Source organism: Macaca mulatta, chromosome 6, assembly GCF_049350105.2.
Source record: "Macaca mulatta isolate MMU2019108-1 chromosome 6, T2T-MMU8v2.0, whole genome shotgun sequence".
Classification (NCBI taxonomy): Eukaryota; Metazoa; Chordata; class Mammalia; order Primates; family Cercopithecidae; genus Macaca; species Macaca mulatta.
In genome coordinates this window covers 44,166,739-44,191,631 of record NC_133411.1, presented here as the reverse complement: position 1 = coordinate 44,191,631, position 24,893 = coordinate 44,166,739, and the positions used below count along the sequence as shown (strand labels likewise).

At 46.8% G+C, this 24,893-nt stretch overlaps 5 protein-coding genes across 5 annotated transcripts in view; 3 read left to right on the top strand and 2 right to left on the bottom strand.

The window, feature by feature from the left end:
- LOC144341401 (uncharacterized) overlaps positions 1–18,792 on the bottom strand; it is a 25,249-nt gene extending 6,457 nt beyond the window's left edge. The window contains exon 1 of the mRNA XM_078004696.1: positions 1–18,792. This exon is cut by the window's left edge and continues 6,457 nt beyond it. Coding sequence (XP_077860822.1) covers positions 17,920–18,792 — 873 coding nt within the window. The 3' untranslated portion in view covers positions 1–17,919.
- Positions 1–22,359, bottom strand: part of LOC144341400 (uncharacterized) — a 28,816-nt gene extending 6,457 nt beyond the window's left edge. Inside the window, exon 1 of the mRNA XM_078004695.1 lies at positions 13,488–22,359. Coding sequence (XP_077860821.1) covers positions 21,487–22,359 — 873 coding nt within the window. The 3' untranslated portion in view covers positions 13,488–21,486. The remainder of the gene's footprint in view (positions 1–13,487) is intronic.
- On the top strand, positions 17,083–24,893 carry LOC114678780 (annexin-2 receptor-like). The gene has a single exon (XM_028849419.2). It carries the CDS (start codon positions 17,083–17,085, stop codon positions 17,665–17,667), a length of 585 nt encoding a protein of 194 aa, XP_028705252.2. The 3' UTR covers positions 17,668–24,893.
- Positions 20,650–21,326, top strand: LOC144341403 (annexin-2 receptor-like). Its single transcript, XM_078004701.1, has one exon. The coding sequence runs from the start codon at positions 20,650–20,652 to the stop codon at positions 21,232–21,234; it is 585 nt and encodes a 194-aa protein (XP_077860827.1). The 3' UTR covers positions 21,235–21,326.
- On the top strand, positions 24,217–24,893 carry LOC144329411 (annexin-2 receptor-like). The gene has a single exon (XM_078004700.1). It carries the CDS (start codon positions 24,217–24,219, stop codon positions 24,799–24,801), a length of 585 nt encoding a protein of 194 aa, XP_077860826.1. The 3' UTR covers positions 24,802–24,893.

The following is a 24,893-nucleotide window of genomic DNA, read 5'->3' as shown; positions in this document are numbered from 1 at the left end:
AGTCCGTGTCTGCTTGTTGATCACTTATCTCCGGCACCTTGATCACTACATAGCACAATATAGACACTTAGTATTTGTAAATGAAGAGTCAGTAAATGTATTAAAAGACTCAGTGTGGTGGCTGATGCCTGCAATCCCAGCACTTTGGGAGGCTGAGGTGGGAGGACTGCTGGAGCCCAGGAGTTTGAGCCCAGCCTGGGCAACATAGGGAAAGTCCATCTCTACAAAAAATTAAAAAATTATCTGGGTGTGTGGGGTACACCTGTAGTCTTAGCTACTTGGGAGGCTGAGGTAGGAGGATTGCTTGAGCCTAGGAGATTGAGGATGAACAGTGCTTATGCCACCACCACATTGCAGCCTGGGTGACAGAGTGAGACCCTGTCTCAAAACAAATAAATGAACAAAAAAAAGGGTAGTGTTCAGAGCTCTATAACTGATTATAAACTACCCTATAAAAGGATCAAGGTAAAACAATAATTGTGGATGATAAAATTATTAGAATAGCAATGGTTAAAGACACAATCAACAAGGAAATTGGTTATATTTATGACATACCACAATTTAATATAATGATGATAATTAGTTCTGATAACATATACTAAGACATTTCAGAATCACAGGACTCTCATAACATTTTGGAACACACATTAATAACACATTTATATAAATACAATCCAAAAAGGTTAAACATCATTTCATATTTGATAATACTTGTGTGATTTTATTATGCCAAGTGAGCCAAATATGCCTCTCTGGATTTCAGGGGAAGTAATGTCAAAAAAATTAGTGAGGGCAAAAACACTGAATTTAGAATTAGATTTTAGAAAGTTTGTCAAACATCAAAGTTTTAAAACATTTGATATAAAATAGGATCACAGGTCGTTGTAAAATAAGTCATTCATTTAGTCAAAATGGTAACTCAAAGATTTCAAAAACAGAAAGGCAAAAACTTTTACTCTTTGAGTCTTTCTTTCCCAAACATGAGACCTAATAAAGACAGGAGGAAGTCAACTAAATCTGTTTCTCAAATCTTAAAGACAAATCTATTAAATTGTAATCATCTTGACCATAAGATATAATTTTTATAAACTTTTTCATAACCTTTCATAATTTTTAAATAAAGAATGTCTTAATGCTCCAATAAAACATTGTTAATCTGACCCAGGGGCCCACATACTGGTCTTGCATTAGTGTTCCTTTCATACTAACGTTTCATTTATAGGCTGGCCTTAGTGATTTATGCCTGTAATCTCAGCACCTTGGGAGGCCTAGGTGCGCGGATTTCTTGAGCTCAGGAGTTCGACACCAACCTGGGCAACATGTTAAAACCCCCGTCTCTACAAAAAAATCCAAAAGTTAGCCAGGCATGGTGGTGCACACCTGTAGTCCCAGCTACTTGGAAGGTTGAGGTGGCAGTGTCACTTGAGTGTGGGAGGCAGAGATTGCAGTGAGCCAGAATCACACCACTGCACTCCAGCCTGGGTCAGCTAGAACCTGTCTCAAAACAACAACAGCGACAATAACAAAAACACAACTGTTTAATTTATAGAGAAACTCTGAACTAATTTTGTCTCTGAAAATGGGTCCTTACAAACTCATAATCCACTTCTTCTGCAATATTCCCAGGGATTAAGAGGGTTGAATAGTTTTTATTTCTGGCCCCACGTCTCATGAATGCCCCTTATTCTGATTTTCATCTTCGCCTATGTCTGAAAATGACGCTTTAATTGCTATCAATGCTTAAGATTTAGCAGGAGTTAGCGACCTTTTTAGATCCAGGAGTCAAAGCCTTGTAATTTAGTAGCACAATGACTTTAAAAGAAATGCAGAAAGTTGGCCGGGCGTGGTGGCTCACGCCTGTAATCCCAGCACTTTGGGAGGCCGAGGGGGGCGGATCACGACGTCAAGAGATTGAGACCATCCTGGCCAACATGGTGAAACCCCGTTTCTACTAAAAATACAAAAATTCACTGGGCTTGGTGATGCACTCCTGTAGTCCCAGCTACTCTGGAGGCTGAGGCGGGAGAATCACTTGAACCCAGGCGGCGGAGTTTGCAGTGAGCCGAGGTCCTGCCACTGCACTCCAGCCTGGCGACAGAGCGAGACTGTCTCTCTCAAAAAACAAAACAAAACAAAACAAGAAATACAGAAAGTTTCATGGATACAATAACCTAATTTTTAAAAAACTTCCCAAAAAAGAAGTGTGGGAGGGGAGGGAGGAGGGGGGTGTTGGGGAAGAAGCAGGTTGCAGTTGAACTCTTGGTTGTTCCTGGAAAACTGGCACAAGTATTGGGGGGCACACGATGGATGGAAAGTGAGAGGACAGGGTCCAGAATATACTGAGCTCAGGGCTTGCAGCCTCTAGGGTCCCTGGGCCTCTTCAGCAGAACCCCAGACCTCTGGCTCACCGCGAAGAAAGTGCTGTGCCACCGTGCCTGTCGCAGGTAATCAGGGACTCTTAGACTCACAAGCCACCAGTTTGTGTAATTTTATACTCTTCTGGCCCTGGTCATTCCACATAGCTTAGGAACCTGGCTGATGACTTTAATCCTGAAGCAAATTGCACATGAAAAGGGAATTAATGACACTAACATAAAATTCTATAATCTAGGGCAAAAGCTATCCAGAGTCAAATAGTTTGGTTCAGGGGATGAAAAAAAAAAAAAAAAAAAAGGCAGTATTGGGCCCATGAAGAGAAAGTTTTTCTGGGGAACCCTGGTTTATAGAAAGTTTATCATTTCCCCAAATCACATAGTTGCTCCTGAGCAGAGACTGGAATTCTGTCCTGCCAGGAAAAAAATGCGTAGGGGTGATTAGAAAGGAACATTTGGGATGTTAGTGAGGGGCACGCAAGAGTAAGTTCCTAGTTCTCTCTCTCTCTCTGTAAAATACACATAAGTTTACACATAAAGTTTACCATCTTAAGCATTATGTGTACAGTTCATAATGCTTTGCAACCGTTATCATCAACCATGTCCACTACTCTTTGTATCTTCTAAAGGCGGAATTTGCTTTTATTGCCCAGGCTGGAGTGAAGTGGTATGATCTCGGCTCACCGCAACCTCCACCTCCCGGGTTCAAGCGATTCTCCTGCCTCAGCCTCCCGAGTAGCTGGGGTTACAGGCATGTGTCACCATGCTCGGCTAATTTTGTATTTTTAGTAGAGACAGGGTTTCTCCATGTTGGTCAGGCTGGTCTCGAACTCCTGATCTCAGGTGATCTGCCCGCCTCGGTCTTCCAAACTGCTGGGATTACAGTCATGAGCCACCACACCTGGCACAAGTTAGTTTTAACTATTTTTCATCATTTTGTATTTATTTATTTATTTTAAAGTTGGGGTCTTATTGTACTGCCCAGCTTGGTCTCAAACTCCTGGAATGAAGCAATTCTCCCACCTCAGCCTCACGAGTAGCTGGTACTACAGTACTACAGGCATGAGCCATTAAACCCAGCTCCATAAATGTTTTCAGTATAAACATGTTACAAAACATTTATAGGGGCTTTTCTTTCTTTAAAAAAAAACAAAAACTGGCCATTAGAGGCATGACACTGAGTAATACAGCTATCATAGTCCTTATTTTAAGACATATTTTCATAACTGGTGCCACGTACTTATACTTGTTTATCCACTTGTATATAATATTGCATTAAATCCTAAAATTGACACAGTCTAATACTAAACAGTTATTATTTCAGAGATGCATGGTATCCATTTCCTGTTGTTCAATTTCTCTCCTTTCAACTCCCTTTACATTTCTATTTTTTAAATGTGATTTTTTTCCGAATTCCATCCTGCCTTCTAAAACCATCTCATATTCTAAAATCTTTCTGGCCCTGTATGCTATATTTTCTGATATCACTTTAAATTTTCTTTCTTTTTTTTTTTTTTTTTTTTTGAGACGGAGTCTCGCTCTGTCCCCCTGGCTGGAGTGCAGTGGCGCGATTTCGGCTCACTGCAAGCTCCGCCTCCCGGGATCATGCCACTGTCCTGCCTCAGGCACCTGAGTAGCTGGGACTACAGGCACCCGCCACCGCGCCCGGCTAATTTTTTTTTGTATTTTTAGTAGAGACAAGGTTTCACTGTGGTCTCGATCTCCTGACCTTGTGATCCGCCCGCCTCGGCCTCCCAAAGTGCTGGGATTATAGGCGTGAGCCACCGCGCCTGGCCAAATTTTCTTATTGTTTTCTGTGATTTCTTTTTTGCAGTCCTTCTTTATAGAATTGTAGAGTTTAGCAGTCTTCTCATTTTTTGTTGGTTTGTTTTTGTTTTTGTTTTATTTTTTTTGTTTTTTTTTGTGTGTGTGCACCTGATTTTTAATTTTTGTTTTATTTTGTTTTGTTTTTTTGTGTGTGTGCCTGATTTTTAATTTTTTTTTTTTTTACTTTAAGCTCTGTTGGGCTTGAGTGCCTGTGATTTCTATGTCATTTCCAACAATCTGATTCCATGGCGCCCTCAAAGCCCTCATCTCTGTGGCTAACATAGGAGATGAAAGCTCAGTTCCCAGAGTATCCAAACGCCAGAATCGATGAAGAGAGGGAGAGAAACAAAAGTAGACTGTAAGACTTCAGAATAGGAAGTGAGAATGGTCACATGGGAAGCCTGCTCCATATCCAAATCACAAAACCACTTTCCAATTCTACTTTGACAATTTATTGCCATTTTCTTATACCGATAACTGGCATTTAATCAATCTAACAAGAAGTGCAAGGCAAAGACAGTTTTATTCCCACGTTCCATTCAGATTGTAGCACCTAAGCTCCTCTATATTCAAATTTAAAACTGTGACAGTGTGGGAAAAAAAAATGACCTCATAGCTAGACACAATTAATACCAACACTGAGTTTCTGGGTTTTAATTTATCACATCTAAGGTGACAGAAAAGTGTTGAAGTCCAAAGGGTGATTGCTACTGCAAGTTTTTTCATCTCTTTCTGAAGACACCCATTTTTCTGTGCCTGGCACACTGCAGGTTGAAGCTATGGGGATGCATAAATCTTTCTCCTGGGATACCTACAGGAAGGAGTGAGTCTCAGATGCTGCAGGCCCTGAGATGGGGAGAGACTGTGAGAGAATAGCCTCCCTGGGCCAAGTATGCACCGGTGATGTTCTTGAGCCTTCAGTGTTGCTGGATTTTGAAGTTTTGCTGGATATTCAGTTTTGCTGGATTCAATCCATGTGAATTCTTGAGATGGGCATGACCCACATTGGCAGAATTCTGCAACTGCCTGGAATGTCTGACCTGGAGCTGATGCCCTGGAATCCCATGGTTGTCAATTCAAAAGGCACAGGGCTGGGGGTCTTCCTCATGGCTCCATAAATTTAATTTCTACTTCCACCCTGTGAATATAAACTTCAGACCACTGAAGGAATGTTTATTGATGATTGTTCTCTGCTCTCAGCATGGAGGCTATGCTCAGCTTCAAGATTACCCCAGGACAGTGGACCACTGCCCTTTCCCACCCTGTTGACATCATATCCATAGTTATTCAAAGACTCCCTGGAGTTCAGCCTCCAGCTCTGATGTGGGTCCCAGTCCCCTTCATGCCACCATGCCCACCTATATGTGCTTCCAATCCTGACTCTACCCACTCCAAATCTATGTCACGGGTGGAGAATATGGAAGAAGGCTTCGATCCTCATGTACAAAGAACTATGAATTCTGAGATCTAAAAGTAAAGTTCCTTAGCACATTATTGATTATACGAACAGATTTTTTTCCAGTTGAAAGCCTTGAAGTGATTCAGAAAATGAAGAGCAAAATATGGAAGGATCTTCACTGCAGACACTTCCAGTTCCAGGCAGGGCATAGTCCTATGGAAGTCCACAAGAACAGCATGAGGGCTCCCACTGGGGTGCATTAATTGATTCCAAGGCATTGGTAGAAAGGGCTGGTGCCATGAGCCATGAGCAAGACTGGGTTCCTTTATTTTCTGGGTTCCTGTCTGTCCTAAGCCTCAGTTTTCAGCAATTTCTTGGGGGCAGCCTGGGCTCTGAGAGTTGCTCTGGGCATCTGTCTGTCCATCTTCGCTGGTTGGCATCTCCTGGCTGGGTCAGGGCCCATTGTGTTGTGTTGTCTATAGCTTACACCTGTTTTTCAAGTGTGTATAGCTCTTCTCTGGTTTCAGCAATTGGCCCCAGACATGTGGGTCTCAACAACATTTTTTTGTCCCCTTTAAACTTCAGGAATGACTCTAGCTTATGTAAGCCCAGCATGGCAGCCTGAATGCACTGCACTTCATATGTGCACAGAACTGGGGACACTGACAGTAGTGGCTCAGTGCAGTAAGGCTGTCCAGTTCCCAGTCCTGGCTTATTTTAGGTTTAGGCCAGGTGGCATGTGGGGCTCTGGACATACTGCTTTCAAGACAGCCCTTCCAAAGATGATGAATGGGGCTCCATATTTTAGCCTCTAGATCAGGCAAAGCTATGTGGCTTGTCTAGGAAAGGGAGTAAATGATTCAGTACAGTACGGAGTGTGCTCTGTCATATACAGAATGGCAGACACCAAAGTCCAAGTAGTTGGGGAGATGATCACTAATTTGCCTGGAAAAATTGCCTTAGGACCTGATAGGATTAAGGTGAAAACTGTAGACACAATTGAAAATTATCAGGGTTGTTATGATTGAATCAGGTAAGAAAAGGGGAAGTGAGGGAAATTCCATGGGATGTTAGATTCTCATTACAGCCAGTGTCTATCGTAGGGGAGAAAAAGTAATAGTTTTTAGTCCATGCATGAGTTGTGATGATTTGATTTCTTTGCAGTCTATATTAAACCATCCAGCTTCAGCTTACAGGTCTTCAGGAAAAGTATAGTTTAACTTCAGCAATTCCAAGCCACAAGGATAGAAGGAAAGTTAGAAATATTAGTTTGAACAGCCATAGTTAGATTTTTTTTTTTTTCTTGAGACAGGGTCTTGCTTTATCACGGAGGCTGGTGTGCAGAGGCACAAACAAGGCTCACCGCAGCCTCTACCTCCTTGGCTCAAGCAATCCTTCCACCTTTGCCTTCCAAGTAGCTGTGACCACAAGCACATGCCACCATGCCCAGCTAATTTTTGTACTTTTTGTAGAAACAGGGTTTTGCCATTTTGCTCAGGCTAGCCTTGAAGTCCTGAGCTCAAGCAATCTTCTCACCTCGGCCTCCCAAAGTGCTGGGATTACAGGTGTGAGCCTGACACCCAGCCGATTGCCCTATATTAAAGGGAACAAAAAGTTCAAGATCCAGTCTAGATTTCAGGAAGATGACATCAAAAACAATGAGCTAGAATCTAATGACAGGTACACTATAGTTTTTTTTTTTTTCCTGAAATTTTTTTTCTGTATGCTTATGCCCTTTTCTATCAAACAACATGAAAGTATTAATAAAACTAATTTGTTTGCAAAATAAATTTGATGTCGTTAAAGTTGGCCTAATTATTTACACAAGTGCAGAAGGAATAGTGGTTTATCACATAGGCTCTCTTTAAGTTAGCTTTTCGGGACCTTTTCATAAGGAATCTCAAATTACACTTTTTTTTTTTTTTTTTTTTGAAACGGGGTCTTACTCTGTCACCCAGACTGGAGTGCAGTGGCGCAATCTCAGCTCACTGCAGCCTCTGCCTCCTGGGTTCCAGCAATTCTTCCACTTCAGCCTCCCTAGTAGCTGGGATTGCAGGCGAGCGCCTCCATGCCCAGGTAATTTTTGCATTTTTAGGGGAGACAGGCTCTCACCATGTTGCCCAGTCTGGTCTCGAACTCCTGACCTCAGGTGATCCACCCACCTCAGCCTCCTAAAGTGCTGGGATTACAGGCATGAGCCACTGTGCCCGGCCATGTTCTTTGCTTAAAACATATGAGATATGGCCCAGCTTTATAGTTATTGTCATGCTACCTTACATGCATGTAAATCTCTTAAGGCTAACTCAATACTAGTGTTCTCTGTCTCTTCTATTGGGTACACAGGGGTCTTTTTGTTGTCAGGATTGTTTTATTTCCCCCACAGTGGATATGTTCTTCCCCTTTCTTTCTTCCTAAGTGGATTATTCTGAGAAGCAGTCAAAAATAGGGCTACCTAGAAGATGGTTCCATGTGATCAAGCAAACTGTTGTGCTCATGGTAGGTTCAGTTCATAGAACCCAGTGTTGTTACAGGTAGTGGGGAATTCTCTTTAGGAAAAAGAATAAAACTTTTGAGTACAAGATTATAGACCTGTTTAAAGGGATCCTAAAAGCTAAGCTTCCTTAGCTGCATGGTAAATTCACCTCTGACCCTGACCCAATTTGGGCCAATGAGGTAGCACAGCATGGAATTGCCTCTTACTCCTTCCTTTTTCACTTTCCTCTCTTTTAACTCCCACTCTCTTTAAAACAAACAAACAAACAAACAAAAACTCACTTTTGAATTAAAAGGTTTCACATAAGTTTTCACTTTAGCTAACACTTCCTGGGGAAGCCAGGTGAAGAAAAATATGTCTCTCTGCTTAACTTACATGCTTTGACCTTTTTCCTTTGCTGTCTGAATCCTCAATAATTCAATCTGTACTGAAAAGATTATGAGGGTGCCTACAAAAATAGAATGATTCAGTCCACTATTGACTTTTGAATGGCCCCGAATGAGACATGATGCCAGTATTTAATAAGTCTGCCTGAGCGGGGCAGAAAAAATACATAGAAAGGCCTTTTTAAGTATCAAGCAAGTATGAATATTTATAAGCCAATTTTGCATATCAGTCTTATCAATCCCCCAATTTTTGGTTAGCCAATAACTCTTATGATCACAGGTATTAAAAAATTATAAATAATGGATTAGCGTACTGAATCCAGAAATGTAAGTTTTTAAAAATACATCATGATCTTGTGGGATTTATTCCACAAACTCAATATTGGTTTAGCATTTGAAAATCAGTTAATATTATTCACATTAACATTAAAAAGGAATAAAACTATATGATAATATCAGTAGATGCAGAAAATTGTTTAAAATTTAACTTATTATTATTATTAAAACAAAACATATCTTAACAAATTAGAAAAAGTGGATTCCCTTATTTATTTAAAACTATATCTATAAGAGACATACAGTTAATATTCCACTTTGAAGGAAATAAAAAATGTTTAACCCCAAAATACATTTATTTGACATATTTTCAGATGGCTGTCAGAGAACCAGCACAAGAAATAGCCCTGCAATGCTGTGGTTTGTGGGAAAAATTTACATCTGTGGACAATCTGCACTGATACATAAAGGCCTTCTCTTGTCCACATCTAGGAAGAATTAACAGAGAGTCTGGAACCGTTAAAGGTTTTCTCCCACCTTTAACTTGTTTTGCCATGATCCACTTTTTTCTGTAAACTCAGGATAGTATATAAGCTCCTGCACCTCACTGAGGGGCTGGGCAATCACACATTTTGTATGTGTTTTCTCCTATTAATCTGCCTCTGTGAGTTGATTTTTAGAGCAAACTTTCAGAGTGCTAAGAGAAAGATTTCCCTGGGCCCCTGAAAATTGGGTGCTTTGAGCAGGAACAGAAAGTTTGGCTCTTTTGGAAGCCCACGGTTGAGGGAAAGCAGGAGCTGATCAGCTAGCATAAGGATAAGAATTTCTTACCAGCCAGATTCCAGGCTCCACTCTGTGGAATCTGGTCACTCTCTGTTTATTTTTCCTGTCCAAAATCTTGACTGATGGGAGAAAAGGATTTGTGTGACTAGTGCCGGTGTATCGACTCTGTTGTACTTTCTGGTACTTTGTGGTAAGAATCATGTTGTTTCATCCTCTTTCCTCCCAGAATAGTCTTTTCTTTGTCTTTATCTTTCTGTGTTGCTCTGTCATAAAGAGGAGTAAGGAGTATAGCAGTACAGATGAGGGTTTTCTCTCATCTTGTTTTGTTTTTTTAAATTTTAATTTAATTTCTTTTTTTTTAATACAGAGTCTTGCGCTGTTGTCCAGGGTGGAGTGCAGGGGCATAATCCGGGCTCACTGCAACCTCTGCTTCTTGGGTTGAAGCAATTCTCATGCCTCAATCTTTGTGTAGCTGGGATTATAGGAATGCACCACCACATCCAGCTAATTTTTATATTTTTAATAGAGACTGGGTTTCACCATGTTGGGCAGGCCTCAAACTCCTGGCTTCAAGTGATCTGCCCACTTCGGCCTCCCACCATCCTGGGATTACAGGCGTGAGCCACCAGTTCCCAGTCCTATTTTGTTTTTGTTTTAGAAACAGGGTCTTACGCTGTCACCCAGGCTGAAATGCAGTGGCATGATTATAGTTCTCTGTAACTTCAAACTTCTGGACTCAAGCCATCTTCCTGCTTTAGCCTCCCTAGTAACCAGGACTACTTTTTAAAAAAATACTTTTGTAGAGATGGGACTCCCTATGTGCTCAGCCTTCTCATGAACTCCTGGCCTCCCAAAGCACTAGGATTACAGGTGTGAGCCACCATGCCAGGCCCGAAATAATCAATATGCCAGAGGTATATTGTTATACTGGTATATTGGGGTGGTGATTCTGGTGTCCAACAGTCATATTTTGGTAGAGTGTATCCAGAATAATCAACTCAGAACGTAGGTTGGTATCTTGAACTGGAGTGTTAGGGAGAAGGGACACAGTAAAATCACACACGCACACACACACACACACACACACACACCATGAGAAGATGAGTCTTAAATTTGCACCAAGAGTTGATTTCTTAACACTGAATGCTAAAATTACATTTATCTATTCAGTCACAGGCAGAGCTATACACACTCCAATTTCCCTAAGTGAGGCTGTGCAACTACAAAATGGAGAGAACTGAGAAGCAAGCCCAGCACAAAGCACGTGCTCACCACAGTTTTCAGTTGAGAATGAAACAAGGTAAAGCACAAAATACAGTTGGCATGGTGTCTGTCACAAATAATGATTTTTATGCCACAAACCACACAATATGTGAGTAAACTAAAAGGGGAGGCAAGAAGCTGAAATTGTTTCTGAGAAATTGCACCTTACAGATACTGGAGGAGTGGGGAAGATGATTTTCCCACTCACCCAACCATTTCAATGTATTGAGCTACACCGCAAAAAAAAAACCAAATACAATAAAAAAAAAAGGTTTCAAAAATTACAACTCAGCTTGGCATGGTGGCTCATGGCTGTAATCCTGGCATTTTGGGAGGCCGAGGCGGGTGGATCACATGAGACCAGGAGTTCGAGGCTAGCCTGGCCAACACGGTGAAACCCCGTCTCTTCTAAAAATACAAAAATTACCTGGGTGTTATGGCAGGAGCCAATGGTCCCAACTACTCGGGAGGCTGAGGCACAAGAATGGCTTGAACCTGGGAGGCAGAGGTTACAGTCAACCAAGATCATGCCACTGCATTCCAGCCTTGGCGACAGAGCAAGATTCTGTCTCAAAAATAAATAAGTGAACAAAATAAAAATAATTAAAAAAGTAAAAAATCACAACTCTAATCTCTATGCTATTTTCAAGACATAAACTAAAAAATGGCACTAAAGATTGAAAACAAAGGAGTGGATACCTGAATTTAATCAATTCTAAGGTAAATGTTTTTATCATTTAGTATCTCTGAAACATGTATATATTTTTAAATGGGTGGCCTCTTACCATTGGGACACAGTACAATTTGCAGCATTCTCCTCTGTTAATGGTATATGTAATAATGTCTCAAGTGACCCCTTCTTGCAGGGCTTGTAATCCCAGCTATGTTATTTTATTTTATTTTATTTTTTTGAGACAACATCTCCCTCTGTCACCCAGACTGAACTGCAGTGGTGCAGTCACAAATCACTATTCACTGCAGCCTGAATCTCCAGGGCTCAAGAGATCCTCCCACTTCAGCTTCCCTAGTAGCTGGGACTACAGGCACTCAAGACCAAATCTGACTAATTTTTCAATTTTTTTTCTTTTCTTTTCTTTTTTTCTTTTTTTTTGTTTTTTTTGTAGAGGCAAGGGCCTTACTTTGTGCTTAGGGTGGTCTTGAACTTCTGGACTAAAGAGATCCTCCTGACTCAGCCTCCCAGAGTGCTGGGACTACAGGAGGGAGCTACTGCTCTGAGTCAGCTTTTCTGCTAAAATGCTCTGCTGAGGTGGAAATGAGGAGGGTGAAGCAGTGGGCGGGCATTTGTTTTAAAAAGGCTCTACCTAGGCTGTTCCTTTTGGTGAAGTGCTTGTAACTTTTAAGGTGGAAACGATGCCATTTTTCATTTATTCTCCCGTCTGTAAGACCAGAAGGCAATTGGAGGATCCTGGAATACAGGGAGAAACCAGGTAGCAGAAGAAGTAGTATGGTGGGAGGGGAAGATCAAAACAAACACCTTGGGAGTGGGTGAGAATTGCGACCCCAAATTGGGTCTCCTGACTTGTCAAGGCCCTTCTCTGGGCTCCTCTGCACCTGTCCTCTGCCCAGGTTCATCCAGAAAAGGATGGAATTGGTTGCATGGTGCCTTCAGGATGCGATTGGGAGATGATGCGTTTGCGTGGGAACGCCCTTGGTAGGGTCTGTAAATCTCTTGGGGGGGGGGGAATTACATCCGGATGTGTAGTGTTTTTTTGGGAAATATGAAAGCTTATGGGAAAAATACGTTTTTCTTCCAAGCCGTGGCAGTTCCTTATTTCCTGTGAGGAAGGAGTTTATAGCCCCACTCTTGACTGAAAAGTGTGAGAGAATTCAAGCTCTTGAAAATTCAGCTGTTTGCATTTCCGGAAAGACAGAGAAAGCCTCAGTGATCCATTTCACAAATCAAGGGTATAGGAAAGTGGATGGCAATTTGAGATGTTTATTGGGTTTAGAGAGGGAACAGACGTCTGCCATCAATCCCACCTCCTGTGCTGGAGTCTTGCAGTTCATTTTTCTCTCCAGCCCTCTTCCAACTCCTATGCCCAATATCAAAGACATCTGACAGAGTTAACCATCAGAATCAACGAGCGGTTCCCACAGAGTTCGCTCCTGCAGGAGTGGTACCGGGACAGGCGAGGGAGACCTGAAGCTGCGGTCAGAAAACGCTGTGCCTTTTACGCTCCTAGGGAACCTTAGACCGAGAGTTTCAAGTGTTTCAAGGCAAGCAGTTGTCGGCCCCTCCTGTAGGATCCTGTGGGTTCCGGACCCGGAAGAGAGCCTGGGAGCCAGGGGTGACCTGGAAGAGCCCAGTCACGGAGGCTGGATGGCTGTTTGCTGCGTAGGAAGCTGTTGGCGACCAGAATGGTTTTTACTTTGTTCCTGGGACCAACAGGATCTGCGTGGTTCTCAGGGCATAAGTCAACTACTCTCCCACTGCGCAACGCAATGCGTGGAATGCAAGAACAGTACAGACTTCCTGCCGGCCTCGGTGGCCAACGCCTGTGATCCCAGCACTTTGGGAGTCCCAAGCGAGCAAATCACTTGAGCTCAGGAGTTCAAGACCAGCCTGGGCAACATAGCGAGACCCCAGTCTCTAATACACACACACACACACACACACACACACACACACACACACACACGAATTAGACGGGGGTGGTAGCACTCACCTGTGGTTTCGGCTACTCTAGAGGCTGAGGCGGGAGGATCGCTGGATCCCAGGAAGTCGAGGCTGCACTGAGCCAAGATGACACCACTGCACCAGCGTAGGCCAGAGAGGAAAAAAGAAAAGGACAACAGACTTCCCTAAGCCTGTGGGGGACAGAGTGGGTAGAACCGGTAGCACTTTGGAGGCACCAAGCGCGCGGTTGGTCGGTCGCTGCACCGTTCCTTTCCCAGCGCCAGCGGTTTCTCACTGCCAACGCCACTCCTTTGTCAGCGTTATCGGATGCTCTCTGACTGCAACCTTCCTTCCGCCAAAAGTTGTCTTTTGCAACTGCACAGGCATTTGCTACGGGCAGGTGATCGCTGGGTCCCAGCGCCGCTGGTTTCACAACTTTGCGGGTGCCCCACCCCACCCCACCATCACCCGCCAGGAGCATAATCGGTGAACCGAGCCCGCGGTTTCTCCGCTGCGCCTTCGCCCATTGCGTCCTGCGAAGCCAGTGGACTCGCTGATCGCAAGGTTGGTTTCACCAAGTCCGGCGTTTCTTGGCACCGCTCTGTGCTTTGTGCTAGCCCAGGCCGGTCTCAGCACTGTTAGGTGCCCTCCAAAGGCGATTCTCTGTCATGGGTAGGAAAGCTGTTATGAGACGACAGTTTTTCAGAAGTTTCTAGTCGAGTCCAGCTGACAGTGGTTTCTGAATCGCAGAACCACTGGTTGCGCGGAGCTGGATGGTACTTCTGTGGCCGCGAATGTTTCTCTGTCGTATCCCCAAGGCTGTCGTCGAAATCGCGGTGTTTCTCTGGCCCCACAGCCACGCGGGTAACTTCTTCAGTGGCTGCGGGGTTCACTCCACTGAGTTGCTCTTTTTGATCCGCGCTTTGTCACAGAGACCAGAGCAGACACTTTTCTGTTTGTGTCAACTGCTAGCTGTGCTGTGCACAGTTTCCTTGTCTCCGTGCGAGGCTTTCTCCAGCCGAGGCCCTCTAGTGCCGGCGTCGCGGTCGCAACACCCAGCGTTTCCATTGACTCTTTCCCCAGCAGCGCGGTGCCAGCGGTTTTGCCTTCACAACACTTGTTGAACGGAGTTTCTCGGTGGCCGAACTTCTCTTTTTTTCTCAGAGTCGACGGTTCCTTGGTGACAGCACCGTTGGTTGCGCCAAAACAAACGTTGTCCTTGACAACGTCGCTGGCTGCATTCCTTCCCAGGCTCCTGGCACCGCCATTTCGCCGAGCCGTGGTCTCTTGTTCGCAGTTCTGTGCCTCCATTTATCGGTGGCGGCAGCCCTCAGGCCACGGATCTGAGACGTTCAGAGTGGCCGGTGCCCCAGTTGCGCTGAGTCTGGCGTTGCCGGACGGACGGGTGCTGCAGGGCTGGGCGGGCGGAGCCCGAGGCTCCTCAGAGCCGGTGACAGGGGAGCTGCACGGGCACAGTCTCTTCCCAGGGCCGCCGCACGGGTTCCGGCTCGGCCGCCGGAACGCAGTCCTGGGGCGGCGCCGCTGCGCGTCTCTGTCGCAGGACCCCGCGGTTTCCCGCGACCTTGGCTTCTGGGTCCTAGCAAGTTTCCATTTCGCGGTGCCCAGGATTTCTACCCCCGGTCCAAGTAGGGGAACGGCCAAAATGTGATTTCTCAGCCCAAGCAAGTCCTGATTTAAGACAAACACCGGTCTAGCCCTGGCTGCGATATCTGGGCCGTAGGAAGTCACCGTTTTGCCATAGGAAGGCGAAGTTACTCTGTGACTCATTTGTCAGCAGCTCCGGGTCTCCGGTAGCCTCGGATTTCTAATCGTAACAGCCGTGGGGTCAACCCAGCCTCAAGTTTCTTAGTCCTAGCAAGTTCCGGTTTCCTACTAGTGAGCCTTGCTTTAGCTGCGCAGGAGACGTTTAACTCCTGTGGAAATCTGGGTACCAGCGAATGCGTTTTTTGTTTTGTTTTGTTTCGTTTTGTAAAGGTTTAGTGATGGTCAGTTTAGCGGTGTTGGGAGCTCTTATGCCAAGTTTGGTTTCGCAATAGCGAGTCCCGTCTTAGCTAGGCTTGTGGTCTAGTGTCTTCAGAACTCCCAGGGAAGTCAGGAAGGCCGGCGAACGCGATTTCTCGGTTTTACCGAGCTCCCTTTGACAATAGCAAGTCCCGCCCATCGCGACTTTTTCCTCCTGTGGACCGAATCGGCATATACCAGTTACTACGATTTTTTAGTCGCACCTAAACACGTTTAACCGTGGCTATGTTTGTTTGTCGTAGGAAATTATGACAGGAGCAACCTGCAGGGCTTTAGATGTGACAGAAACATTCTAATGGTAGGCATTGCATCGTTTAGCCATATTTGTAATTTCTTCTTTGTACGGTTCGCTCTCTGTAATTTTCGCTAATAAATGCACATTATTTTTGTGTATTTTGCTCTGAGGACAGTGTTACCGATGTGTTTTGCGTTTTTACTTGCATTTCAGACTTTCATTATTTTAAATTTTTATTTTTATTTAAATGTTACGTTTTTGTTTTTGTTTTTGTTTTTCCTACTAATTTTGAGCGTCTCAGCTTCGTGCTTCTTGACTTTCATTCTCTCAGGAGCCGGGGAGCCGAGCTCGGTCTTAGCCTCGCTGGTGTTAGGCTCCGGGTTCTGTCTGGCGGCTCCGCTTCCCATGCGGAGCTGGCGGTTTTGTATCAGCAAGTTTGCTAGCAGCGCCCACTGGGCGTTTTCTCAGTTGCCGCTCCCAACGTGACGTTTCCCGTTCGCGGGGTCCTTACGTTCTCAGTGCTGTCACTTTGTCGCTCCTAGAACCGCTAGTATCTCGCAGGAACTTCCTGAACCCCGTTTTGCCATGCAGAACGGTGACTGCACCCAGCCGCCGTTGGCACTAGTAACTCCGTGGTACCATTAGCCGGCGCTTTTTCTGTCACAACCCATTAGAACGGGTTAAAACATATTAAACCTGTCAAACACACTGAGCGGATTAAAACACATTAACATGCCACAACACATTTTCCTGGCACGACACATTTAAACAGAGTTGGTTCATTTCCTCCAAACAGGTTGTTTAGGCGTGGAAGCACCGCTCTTTTCTAAGAGCACGCTCTTTCTCTTTAGCAGCCCCACTTACGGCGCCGAAAACGGATATTTGTTTGGCAATACCAGCGCTATCCGCTAGGTGCCGGCGCTTGCTAAGTTCAACGTGCCAGTTTCTCGTTAGCAAGACGGTTATTAGCGCAGAGCCCCAGCGGACAGTTTTCCGGTGGCAGCAACGCCCATTTCCCGAAAACGAGTGGTTCTTGGTCCTTGCAGCGCTCTTTAATACGTGCGTTCTGTAGTGCTAGTTCTCTGCAAGGTTTGCTTAGCGTTGTTTCCTTTCGGTTTCTTTTCTCGCTATGTTTTTCTGTCGGAATCACGGTTCGTTTTGGTTCTATGAACTCTCTAAAATTTTATCGTTTTTCATTTGTCTACGAATCTTCGTGCATTTGCTACTAATGAGTTTCTTGATATCTGACTGGCCTCCGCCCACGGGCTCTGGTAGAGCATAAATACCCAGGCTGAGGGTAGTGCAGAAGGCTCTCCCTCCTTGATCAGGGCAACCGTTTGTTTCCTCCTGGTCTGAGGCTTAAGCGATGGAGCAACATTTTCTTGGCTGTGTGAAGCGGCCTTGGGATTCCCCCGAGGTGGCGCCAGAGCCCGGGTTTCCGCCTATTGTGAGTTCAGAAGATCGTGGGCCGTGGCCCCTCCCTTTGTATCCAGTACTAGGAGAGTACTCATTGGACAGCTGTGATTTGGGACTGCTTTCCAGTCCTTGCTGGCGGCTACCGGGAGTCTATTGGCAAAACGGACTCTTTCCTGGAGTCCAGAGCACCTTGGAACCAGGTACAGCGAAGTCCCCTGAGTTCGGTTGGCCGGGGACACAGAAGCAGCAAGAGGCATCCGTGGAAGAGGTGGGGCAGGGAGAGGAACCCGACAGACTCACGCTCCAGCAGCTTTCCTGGTGCAGTCCTCCGCGTTCCTGGAACAGACAGCAGGACACCGACGTCTCTGACAGCGGGTGCCTTTTGGAAGGCCGCCATCCTCCTGCCCTCCATCTGTGGCGCCACCCCCCGGGGGGTTTCTCAGACTGCCTGGAGCGGATTCTTCGCGTTGGTTTTGCCGCGTTCTCTGTACTCTGGGCGTGCTGCCTACGAATCTGTGGAGCTAAACAGCCTTAGATATCAGCAGGAGGCTTTTTGGATTCTCCTCCTTGAAAAGATGCTCAGTTACCAAGCGTCTCCACCTAGAAAATAAAAATACATTAAGATGGGCTTTCATTGCTGGTTGTCCGTTTTTGAATTCTCCTTTTTCCTGATGTTTCTTTCTTGTTTCGTGTGGCTTATTACTTTCAGTTTCCTTGTCTTTTATACACTTATATTTATTTTATTAAATATTTCACTTGTATCTGTTTTAACTTTGAGAAATCTATTTTATGATTGTAGAGTTCTTAGCAGACCAGACACTTTTCTGTTTGTGTCAACCGCTAGCTGTGCCGTACACAGTTTCCTTGTCTCGGTGCGGAGCTTTCTCCATCCGAGGCCCTCTGGTGCCGGCGTCGCGGTGGCAGCACCCGGCCTTTCCGTCGACTCTTTCGCCACCGGCGCGGAGCCGGCGGTTTTGCTGTCACAGCACTTGCTGCACGGAGTTTCTCGGTGGCCGAACTTCTCTTTTTTTCTCGGAGTCGACGGTTCCTTGGTGACAGCACCGTTGGTTGCGCCAAAACGAATGTTGTCCTTGACAACGTCGCTGGCTGCATTCCCTCCCAGGCTCCTGGCACCGCCATTTCGCCGAGCGGTGGTCTCTTGTTCGCAGCTCTGTGCCTCCGTTTCTCGGTGGCGGCAGCCCTCAGGCCACGGATCTGAGAGATTGGAAGTGGCCGGTGCCCCAGTTGCGCTGAGTCTGGCGTTGCGGGACGGACGGGTGCTGCAGGGCTGGGCGGGCGGAGCCCAAGGCTCCTCGGAGCCGGTGACAGGGGAGCTGCACGGGCACAGTCTCTTCCCAGGGCCGCCGCACGGGTTCCGGCTCGGCCGCCAGAACGCAGTCCTGGGGCGGCGCCGCTGCGCGTCTCTGTCGCAGGACCCCGCGGTTTCCCGCGACCTTGGCTTCTGGGTCCTAGCAAGTTTCCATTTCGCGGTGCCCAGGATTTCTACCCCCGGTCCAAGTAGGGGAACGGCCAAAATGTGATTTCTCAGCCCAAGCAAGTCCTGACTTAAGACAAACACCGGTCTAGCCCTGGCTGCGATATCTGGGCCGTAGGAAGTCACCGTTTTGCCATAGGAAGGCGAAGTTACTCTGTGACTCATTTGTCAGCAGCTCCGGGTCTCCGGTAGCCTCGGATTTCTAATCGTAACAGCCGTGGGGTCAACCCAGCCTCAAGTTTCTTAGTCCTAGCAAGTTCCGGTTTCCTACTAGTGAGCCTTGCTTTAGCTGCGCAGGAGACGTTTAACTCCTGTGGAAATCTGGGTACCAGCGAATGCGTTTCTTTGTTTTGTTTTGTTTCGTTTTGTAAAGGTTTAGTGATGGTCAGTTTAGCGGTGTTGGGAGCTCTTATGCCAAGTTTGGTTTCGCAATAGCGAGTCCCGTCTTAGCTAGGCTTGTGGTCTAGTGTCTTCAGAACTCCCAGGGAAGTCAGGAAGGCCGGCGAACGCGATTTCTCGGTTTTACCGAGCTCCCTTTGACAATAGCAAGTCCCGCCCATCGCGACTTTTTCCTCCTGTGGACCGAATCGGCATATACCAGTTACTACGATTTTTTAGTCGCACCTAAACACGTTTAACCGTGGCTATGTTTGTTTGTCATAGGAAATTATGACAGGAGCAACCTGCAGGGCTTTAGATGTGACAGAAACATTCTAATGGTAGGCATTGCATCGTTTAGCCATATTTGTAATTTCTTCTTTGTACGGTTCGCTCTCTGTAATTTTCGCTAATAAATGCACATTATTTTTGTGTATTTTGCTCTGAGGACAGTGTTACCGATGTGTTTTGCGTTTTTACTTGCATTTCAGACTTTCATTATTTTAAATTTTTATTTTTATTTAAATGTTACGTTTTTGTTTTTGTTTTTGTTTTTCCTACTAATTTTGAGCGTCTCAGCTTCGTGCTTCTTGACTTTCATTCTCTCAGGAGCCGGGGAGCCGAGCTCGGTCTTAGCCTCGCTGGTGTTAGGCTCCGGGTTCTGTCTGGCGGCTCCGCTTCCCATGCGGAGCTGGCGGTTTTGTATCAGCAAGTTTGCTAGCAGCGCCCACTGGGCGTTTTCTCAGTTGCCGCTCCCAACGTGACGTTTCCCGTTCGCGGGGTCCTTACGTTCTCAGTGCTGTCACTTTGTCGCTCCTAGAACCGCTAGTATCTCGCAGGAACTTCCTGAACCCCGTTTTGCCATGCAGAACGGTGACTGCACCCAGCCGCCGTTGGCACTAGTAACTCCGTGGTACCATTAGCCGGCGCTTTTTCTGTCACAACCCATTAGAACGGGTTAAAACATATTAAACCTGTCAAACACACTGAGCGGATTAAAACACATTAACATGCCACAACACATTTTCCTGGCACGACACATTTAAACAGAGTTGGTTCATTTCCTCCAAACAGGTTGTTTAGGCGTGGAAGCACCGCTCTTTTCTAAGAGCACGCTCTTTCTCTTTAGCAGCCCCACTTACGGCGCCGAAAACGGATATTTGTTTGGCAATACCAGCGCTATCCGCTAGGTGCCGGCGCTTGCTAAGTTCAACGTGCCAGTTTCTCGTTAGCAAGACGGTTATTAGCGCAGAGCCCCAGCGGACAGTTTTCCGGTGGCAGCAACGCCCATTTCCCGAAAACGAGTGGTTCTTGGTCCTTGCAGCGCTCTTTAATACGTGCGTTCTGTAGTGCTAGTTCTCTGCAAGGTTTGCTTAGCGTTGTTTCCTTTCGGTTTCTTTTCTCGCTATGTTTTTCTGTCGGAATCACGGTTCGTTTTGGTTCTATGAACTCTCTAAAATTTTATCGTTTTTCATTTGTCTACGAATCTTCGTGCATTTGCTACTAATGAGTTTCTTGATATCTGACTGGCCTCCGCCCACGGGCTCTGGTAGAGCATAAATACCCAGGCTGAGGGTAGTGCAGAAGGCTCTCCCTCCTTGATCAGGGCAACCGTTTGTTTCCTCCTGGTCTGAGGCTTAAGCGATGGAGCAACATTTTCTTGGCTGTGTGAAGCGGCCTTGGGATTCCCCCGAGGTGGCGCCAGAGCCCGGGTTTCCGCCTATTGTGAGTTCAGAAGATCGTGGGCCGTGGCCCCTCCCTTTGTATCCAGTACTAGGAGAGTACTCATTGGACAGCTGTGATTTGGGACTGCTTTCCAGTCCTTGCTGGCGGCTACCGGGAGTCTATTGGCAAAACGGACTCTTTCCTGGAGTCCAGAGCACCTTGGAACCAGGTACAGCGAAGTCCCCTGAGTTCGGTTGGCCGGGGACACAGAAGCAGCAAGAGGCATCCGTGGAAGAGGTGGGGCAGGGAGAGGAACCCGACAGACTCACGCTCCAGCAGCTTTCCTGGTGCAGTCCTCCGCGTTCCTGGAACAGACAGCAGGACACCGACGTCTCTGACAGCGGGTGCCTTTTGGAAGGCCGCCATCCTCCTGCCCTCCATCTGTGGCGCCACCCCCCGGGGGGTTTCTCAGACTGCCTGGAGCGGATTCTTCGCGTTGGTTTTGCCGCGTTCTCTGTACTCTGGGCGTGCTGCCTACGAATCTGTGGAGCTAAACAGCCTTAGATATCAGCAGGAGGCTTTTTGGATTCTCCTCCTTGAAAAGATGCTCAGTTACCAAGCGTCTCCACCTAGAAAATAAAAATACGTTAAGATGGGCTTTCATTGCTGGTTGTCCGTTTTTGAATTCTCCTTTTTCCTGATGTTTCTTTCTTGTTTCGTGTGGCTTATTACTTTCAGTTTCCTTGTCTTTTATACACTTATATTTATTTTATTAAATATTTCACTTGTATCTGTTTTAACTTTGAGAAATCTATTTTATGATTGTAGAGTTCTTAGCAGACCAGACACTTTTCTGTTTGTGTCAACCGCTAGCTGTGCCGTACACAGTTTCCTTGTCTCGGTGCGGAGCTTTCTCCATCCGAGGCCCTCTGGTGCCGGCGTCGCGGTGGCAGCACCCGGCCTTTCCGTCGACTCTTTCGCCACCGGCGCGGAGCCGGCGGTTTTGCTGTCACAGCACTTGCTGCACGGAGTTTCTCGGTGGCCGAACTTCTCTTTTTTTCTCGGAGTCGACGGTTCCTTGGTGACAGCACCGTTGGTTGCGCCAAAACGAATGTTGTCCTTGACAACGTCGCTGGCTGCATTCCCTCCCAGGCTCCTGGCACCGCCATTTCGCCGAGCGGTGGTCTCTTGTTCGCAGCTCTGTGCCTCCGTTTCTCGGTGGCGGCAGCCCTCAGGCCACGGATCTGAGAGATTGGAAGTGGCCGGTGCCCCAGTTGCGCTGAGTCTGGCGTTGCGGGACGGACGGGTGCTGCAGGGCTGGGCGGGCGGAGCCCAAGGCTCCTCGGAGCCGGTGACAGGGGAGCTGCACGGGCACAGTCTCTTCCCAGGGCCGCCGCACGGGTTCCGGCTCGGCCGCCAGAACGCAGTCCTGGGGCGGCGCCGCTGCGCGTCTCTGTCGCAGGACCCCGCGGTTTCCCGCGACCTTGGCTTCTGGGTCCTAGCAAGTTTCCATTTCGCGGTGCCCAGGATTTCTACCCCCGGTCCAAGTAGGGGAACGGCCAAAATGTGATTTCTCAGCCCAAGCAAGTCCTGACTTAAGACAAACACCGGTCTAGCCCTGGCTGCGATATCTGGGCCGTAGGAAGTCACCGTTTTGCCATAGGAAGGCGAAGTTACTCTGTGACTCATTTGTCAGCAGCTCCGGGTCTCCGGTAGCCTCGGATTTCTAATCGTAACAGCCGTGGGGTCAACCCAGCCTCAAGTTTCTTAGTCCTAGCAAGTTCCGGTTTCCTACTAGTGAGCCTTGCTTTAGCTGCGCAGGAGACGTTTAACTCCTGTGGAAATCTGGGTACCAGCGAATGCGTTTCTTTGTTTTGTTTTGTTTCGTTTTGTAAAGGTTTAGTGATGGTCAGTTTAGCGGTGTTGGGAGCTCTTATGCCAAGTTTGGTTTCGCAATAGCGAGTCCCGTCTTAGCTAGGCTTGTGGTCTAGTGTCTTCAGAACTCCCAGGGAAGTCAGGAAGGCCGGCGAACGCGATTTCTCGGTTTTACCGAGCTCCCTTTGACAATAGCAAGTCCCGCCCATCGCGACTTTTTCCTCCTGTGGACCGAATCGGCATATACCAGTTACTACGATTTTTTAGTCGCACCTAAACACGTTTAACCGTGGCTATGTTTGTTTGTCATAGGAAATTATGACAGGAGCAACCTGCAGGGCTTTAGATGTGACAGAAACATTCTAATGGTAGGCATTGCATCGTTTAGCCATATTTGTAATTTCTTCTTTGTACGGTTCGCTCTCTGTAATTTTCGCTAATAAATGCACATTATTTTTGTGTATTTTGCTCTGAGGACAGTGTTACCGATGTGTTTTGCGTTTTTACTTGCATTTCAGACTTTCATTATTTTAAATTTTTATTTTTATTTAAATGTTACGTTTTTGTTTTTGTTTTTGTTTTTCCTACTAATTTTGAGCGTCTCAGCTTCGTGCTTCTTGACTTTCATTCTCTCAGGAGCCGGGGAGCCGAGCTCGGTCTTAGCCTCGCTGGTGTTAGGCTCCGGGTTCTGTCTGGCGGCTCCGCTTCCCATGCGGAGCTGGCGGTTTTGTATCAGCAAGTTTGCTAGCAGCGCCCACTGGGCGTTTTCTCAGTTGCCGCTCCCAACGTGACGTTTCCCGTTCGCGGGGTCCTTACGTTCTCAGTGCTGTCACTTTGTCGCTCCTAGAACCGCTAGTATCTCGCAGGAACTTCCTGAACCCCGTTTTGCCATGCAGAACGGTGACTGCACCCAGCCGCCGTTGGCACTAGTAACTCCGTGGTACCATTAGCCGGCGCTTTTTCTGTCACAACCCATTAGAACGGGTTAAAACATATTAAACCTGTCAAACACACTGAGCGGATTAAAACACATTAACATGCCACAACACATTTTCCTGGCACGACACATTTAAACAGAGTTGGTTCATTTCCTCCAAACAGGTTGTTTAGGCGTGGAAGCACCGCTCTTTTCTAAGAGCACGCTCTTTCTCTTTAGCAGCCCCACTTACGGCGCCGAAAACGGATATTTGTTTGGCAATACCAGCGCTATCCGCTAGGTGCCGGCGCTTGCTAAGTTCAACGTGCCAGTTTCTCGTTAGCAAGACGGTTATTAGCGCAGAGCCCCAGCGGACAGTTTTCCGGTGGCAGCAACGCCCATTTCCCGAAAACGAGTGGTTCTTGGTCCTTGCAGCGCTCTTTAATACGTGCGTTCTGTAGTGCTAGTTCTCTGCAAGGTTTGCTTAGCGTTGTTTCCTTTCGGTTTCTTTTCTCGCTATGTTTTTCTGTCGGAATCACGGTTCGTTTTGGTTCTATGAACTCTCTAAAATTTTATCGTTTTTCATTTGTCTACGAATCTTCGTGCATTTGCTACTAATGAGTTTCTTGATATCTGACTGGCCTCCGCCCACGGGCTCTGGTAGAGCATAAATACCCAGGCTGAGGGTAGTGCAGAAGGCTCTCCCTCCTTGATCAGGGCAACCGTTTGTTTCCTCCTGGTCTGAGGCTTAAGCGATGGAGCAACATTTTCTTGGCTGTGTGAAGCGGCCTTGGGATTCCCCCGAGGTGGCGCCAGAGCCCGGGTTTCCGCCTATTGTGAGTTCAGAAGATCGTGGGCCGTGGCCCCTCCCTTTGTATCCAGTACTAGGAGAGTACTCATTGGACAGCTGTGATTTGGGACTGCTTTCCAGTCCTTGCTGGCGGCTACCGGGAGTCTATTGGCAAAACGGACTCTTTCCTGGAGTCCAGAGCACCTTGGAACCAGGTACAGCGAAGTCCCCTGAGTTCGGTTGGCCGGGGACACAGAAGCAGCAAGAGGCATCCGTGGAAGAGGTGGGGCAGGGAGAGGAACCCGACAGACTCACGCTCCAGCAGCTTTCCTGGTGCAGTCCTCCGCGTTCCTGGAACAGACAGCAGGACACCGACGTCTCTGACAGCGGGTGCCTTTTGGAAGGCCGCCATCCTCCTGCCCTCCATCTGTGGCGCCACCCCCCGGGGGGTTTCTCAGACTGCCTGGAGCGGATTCTTCGCGTTGGTTTTGCCGCGTTCTCTGTACTCTGGGCGTGCTGCCTACGAATCTGTGGAGCTAAACAGCCTTAGATATCAGCAGGAGGCTTTTTGGATTCTCCTCCTTGAAAAGATGCTCAGTTACCAAGCGTCTCCACCTAGAAAATAAAAATACGTTAAGATGG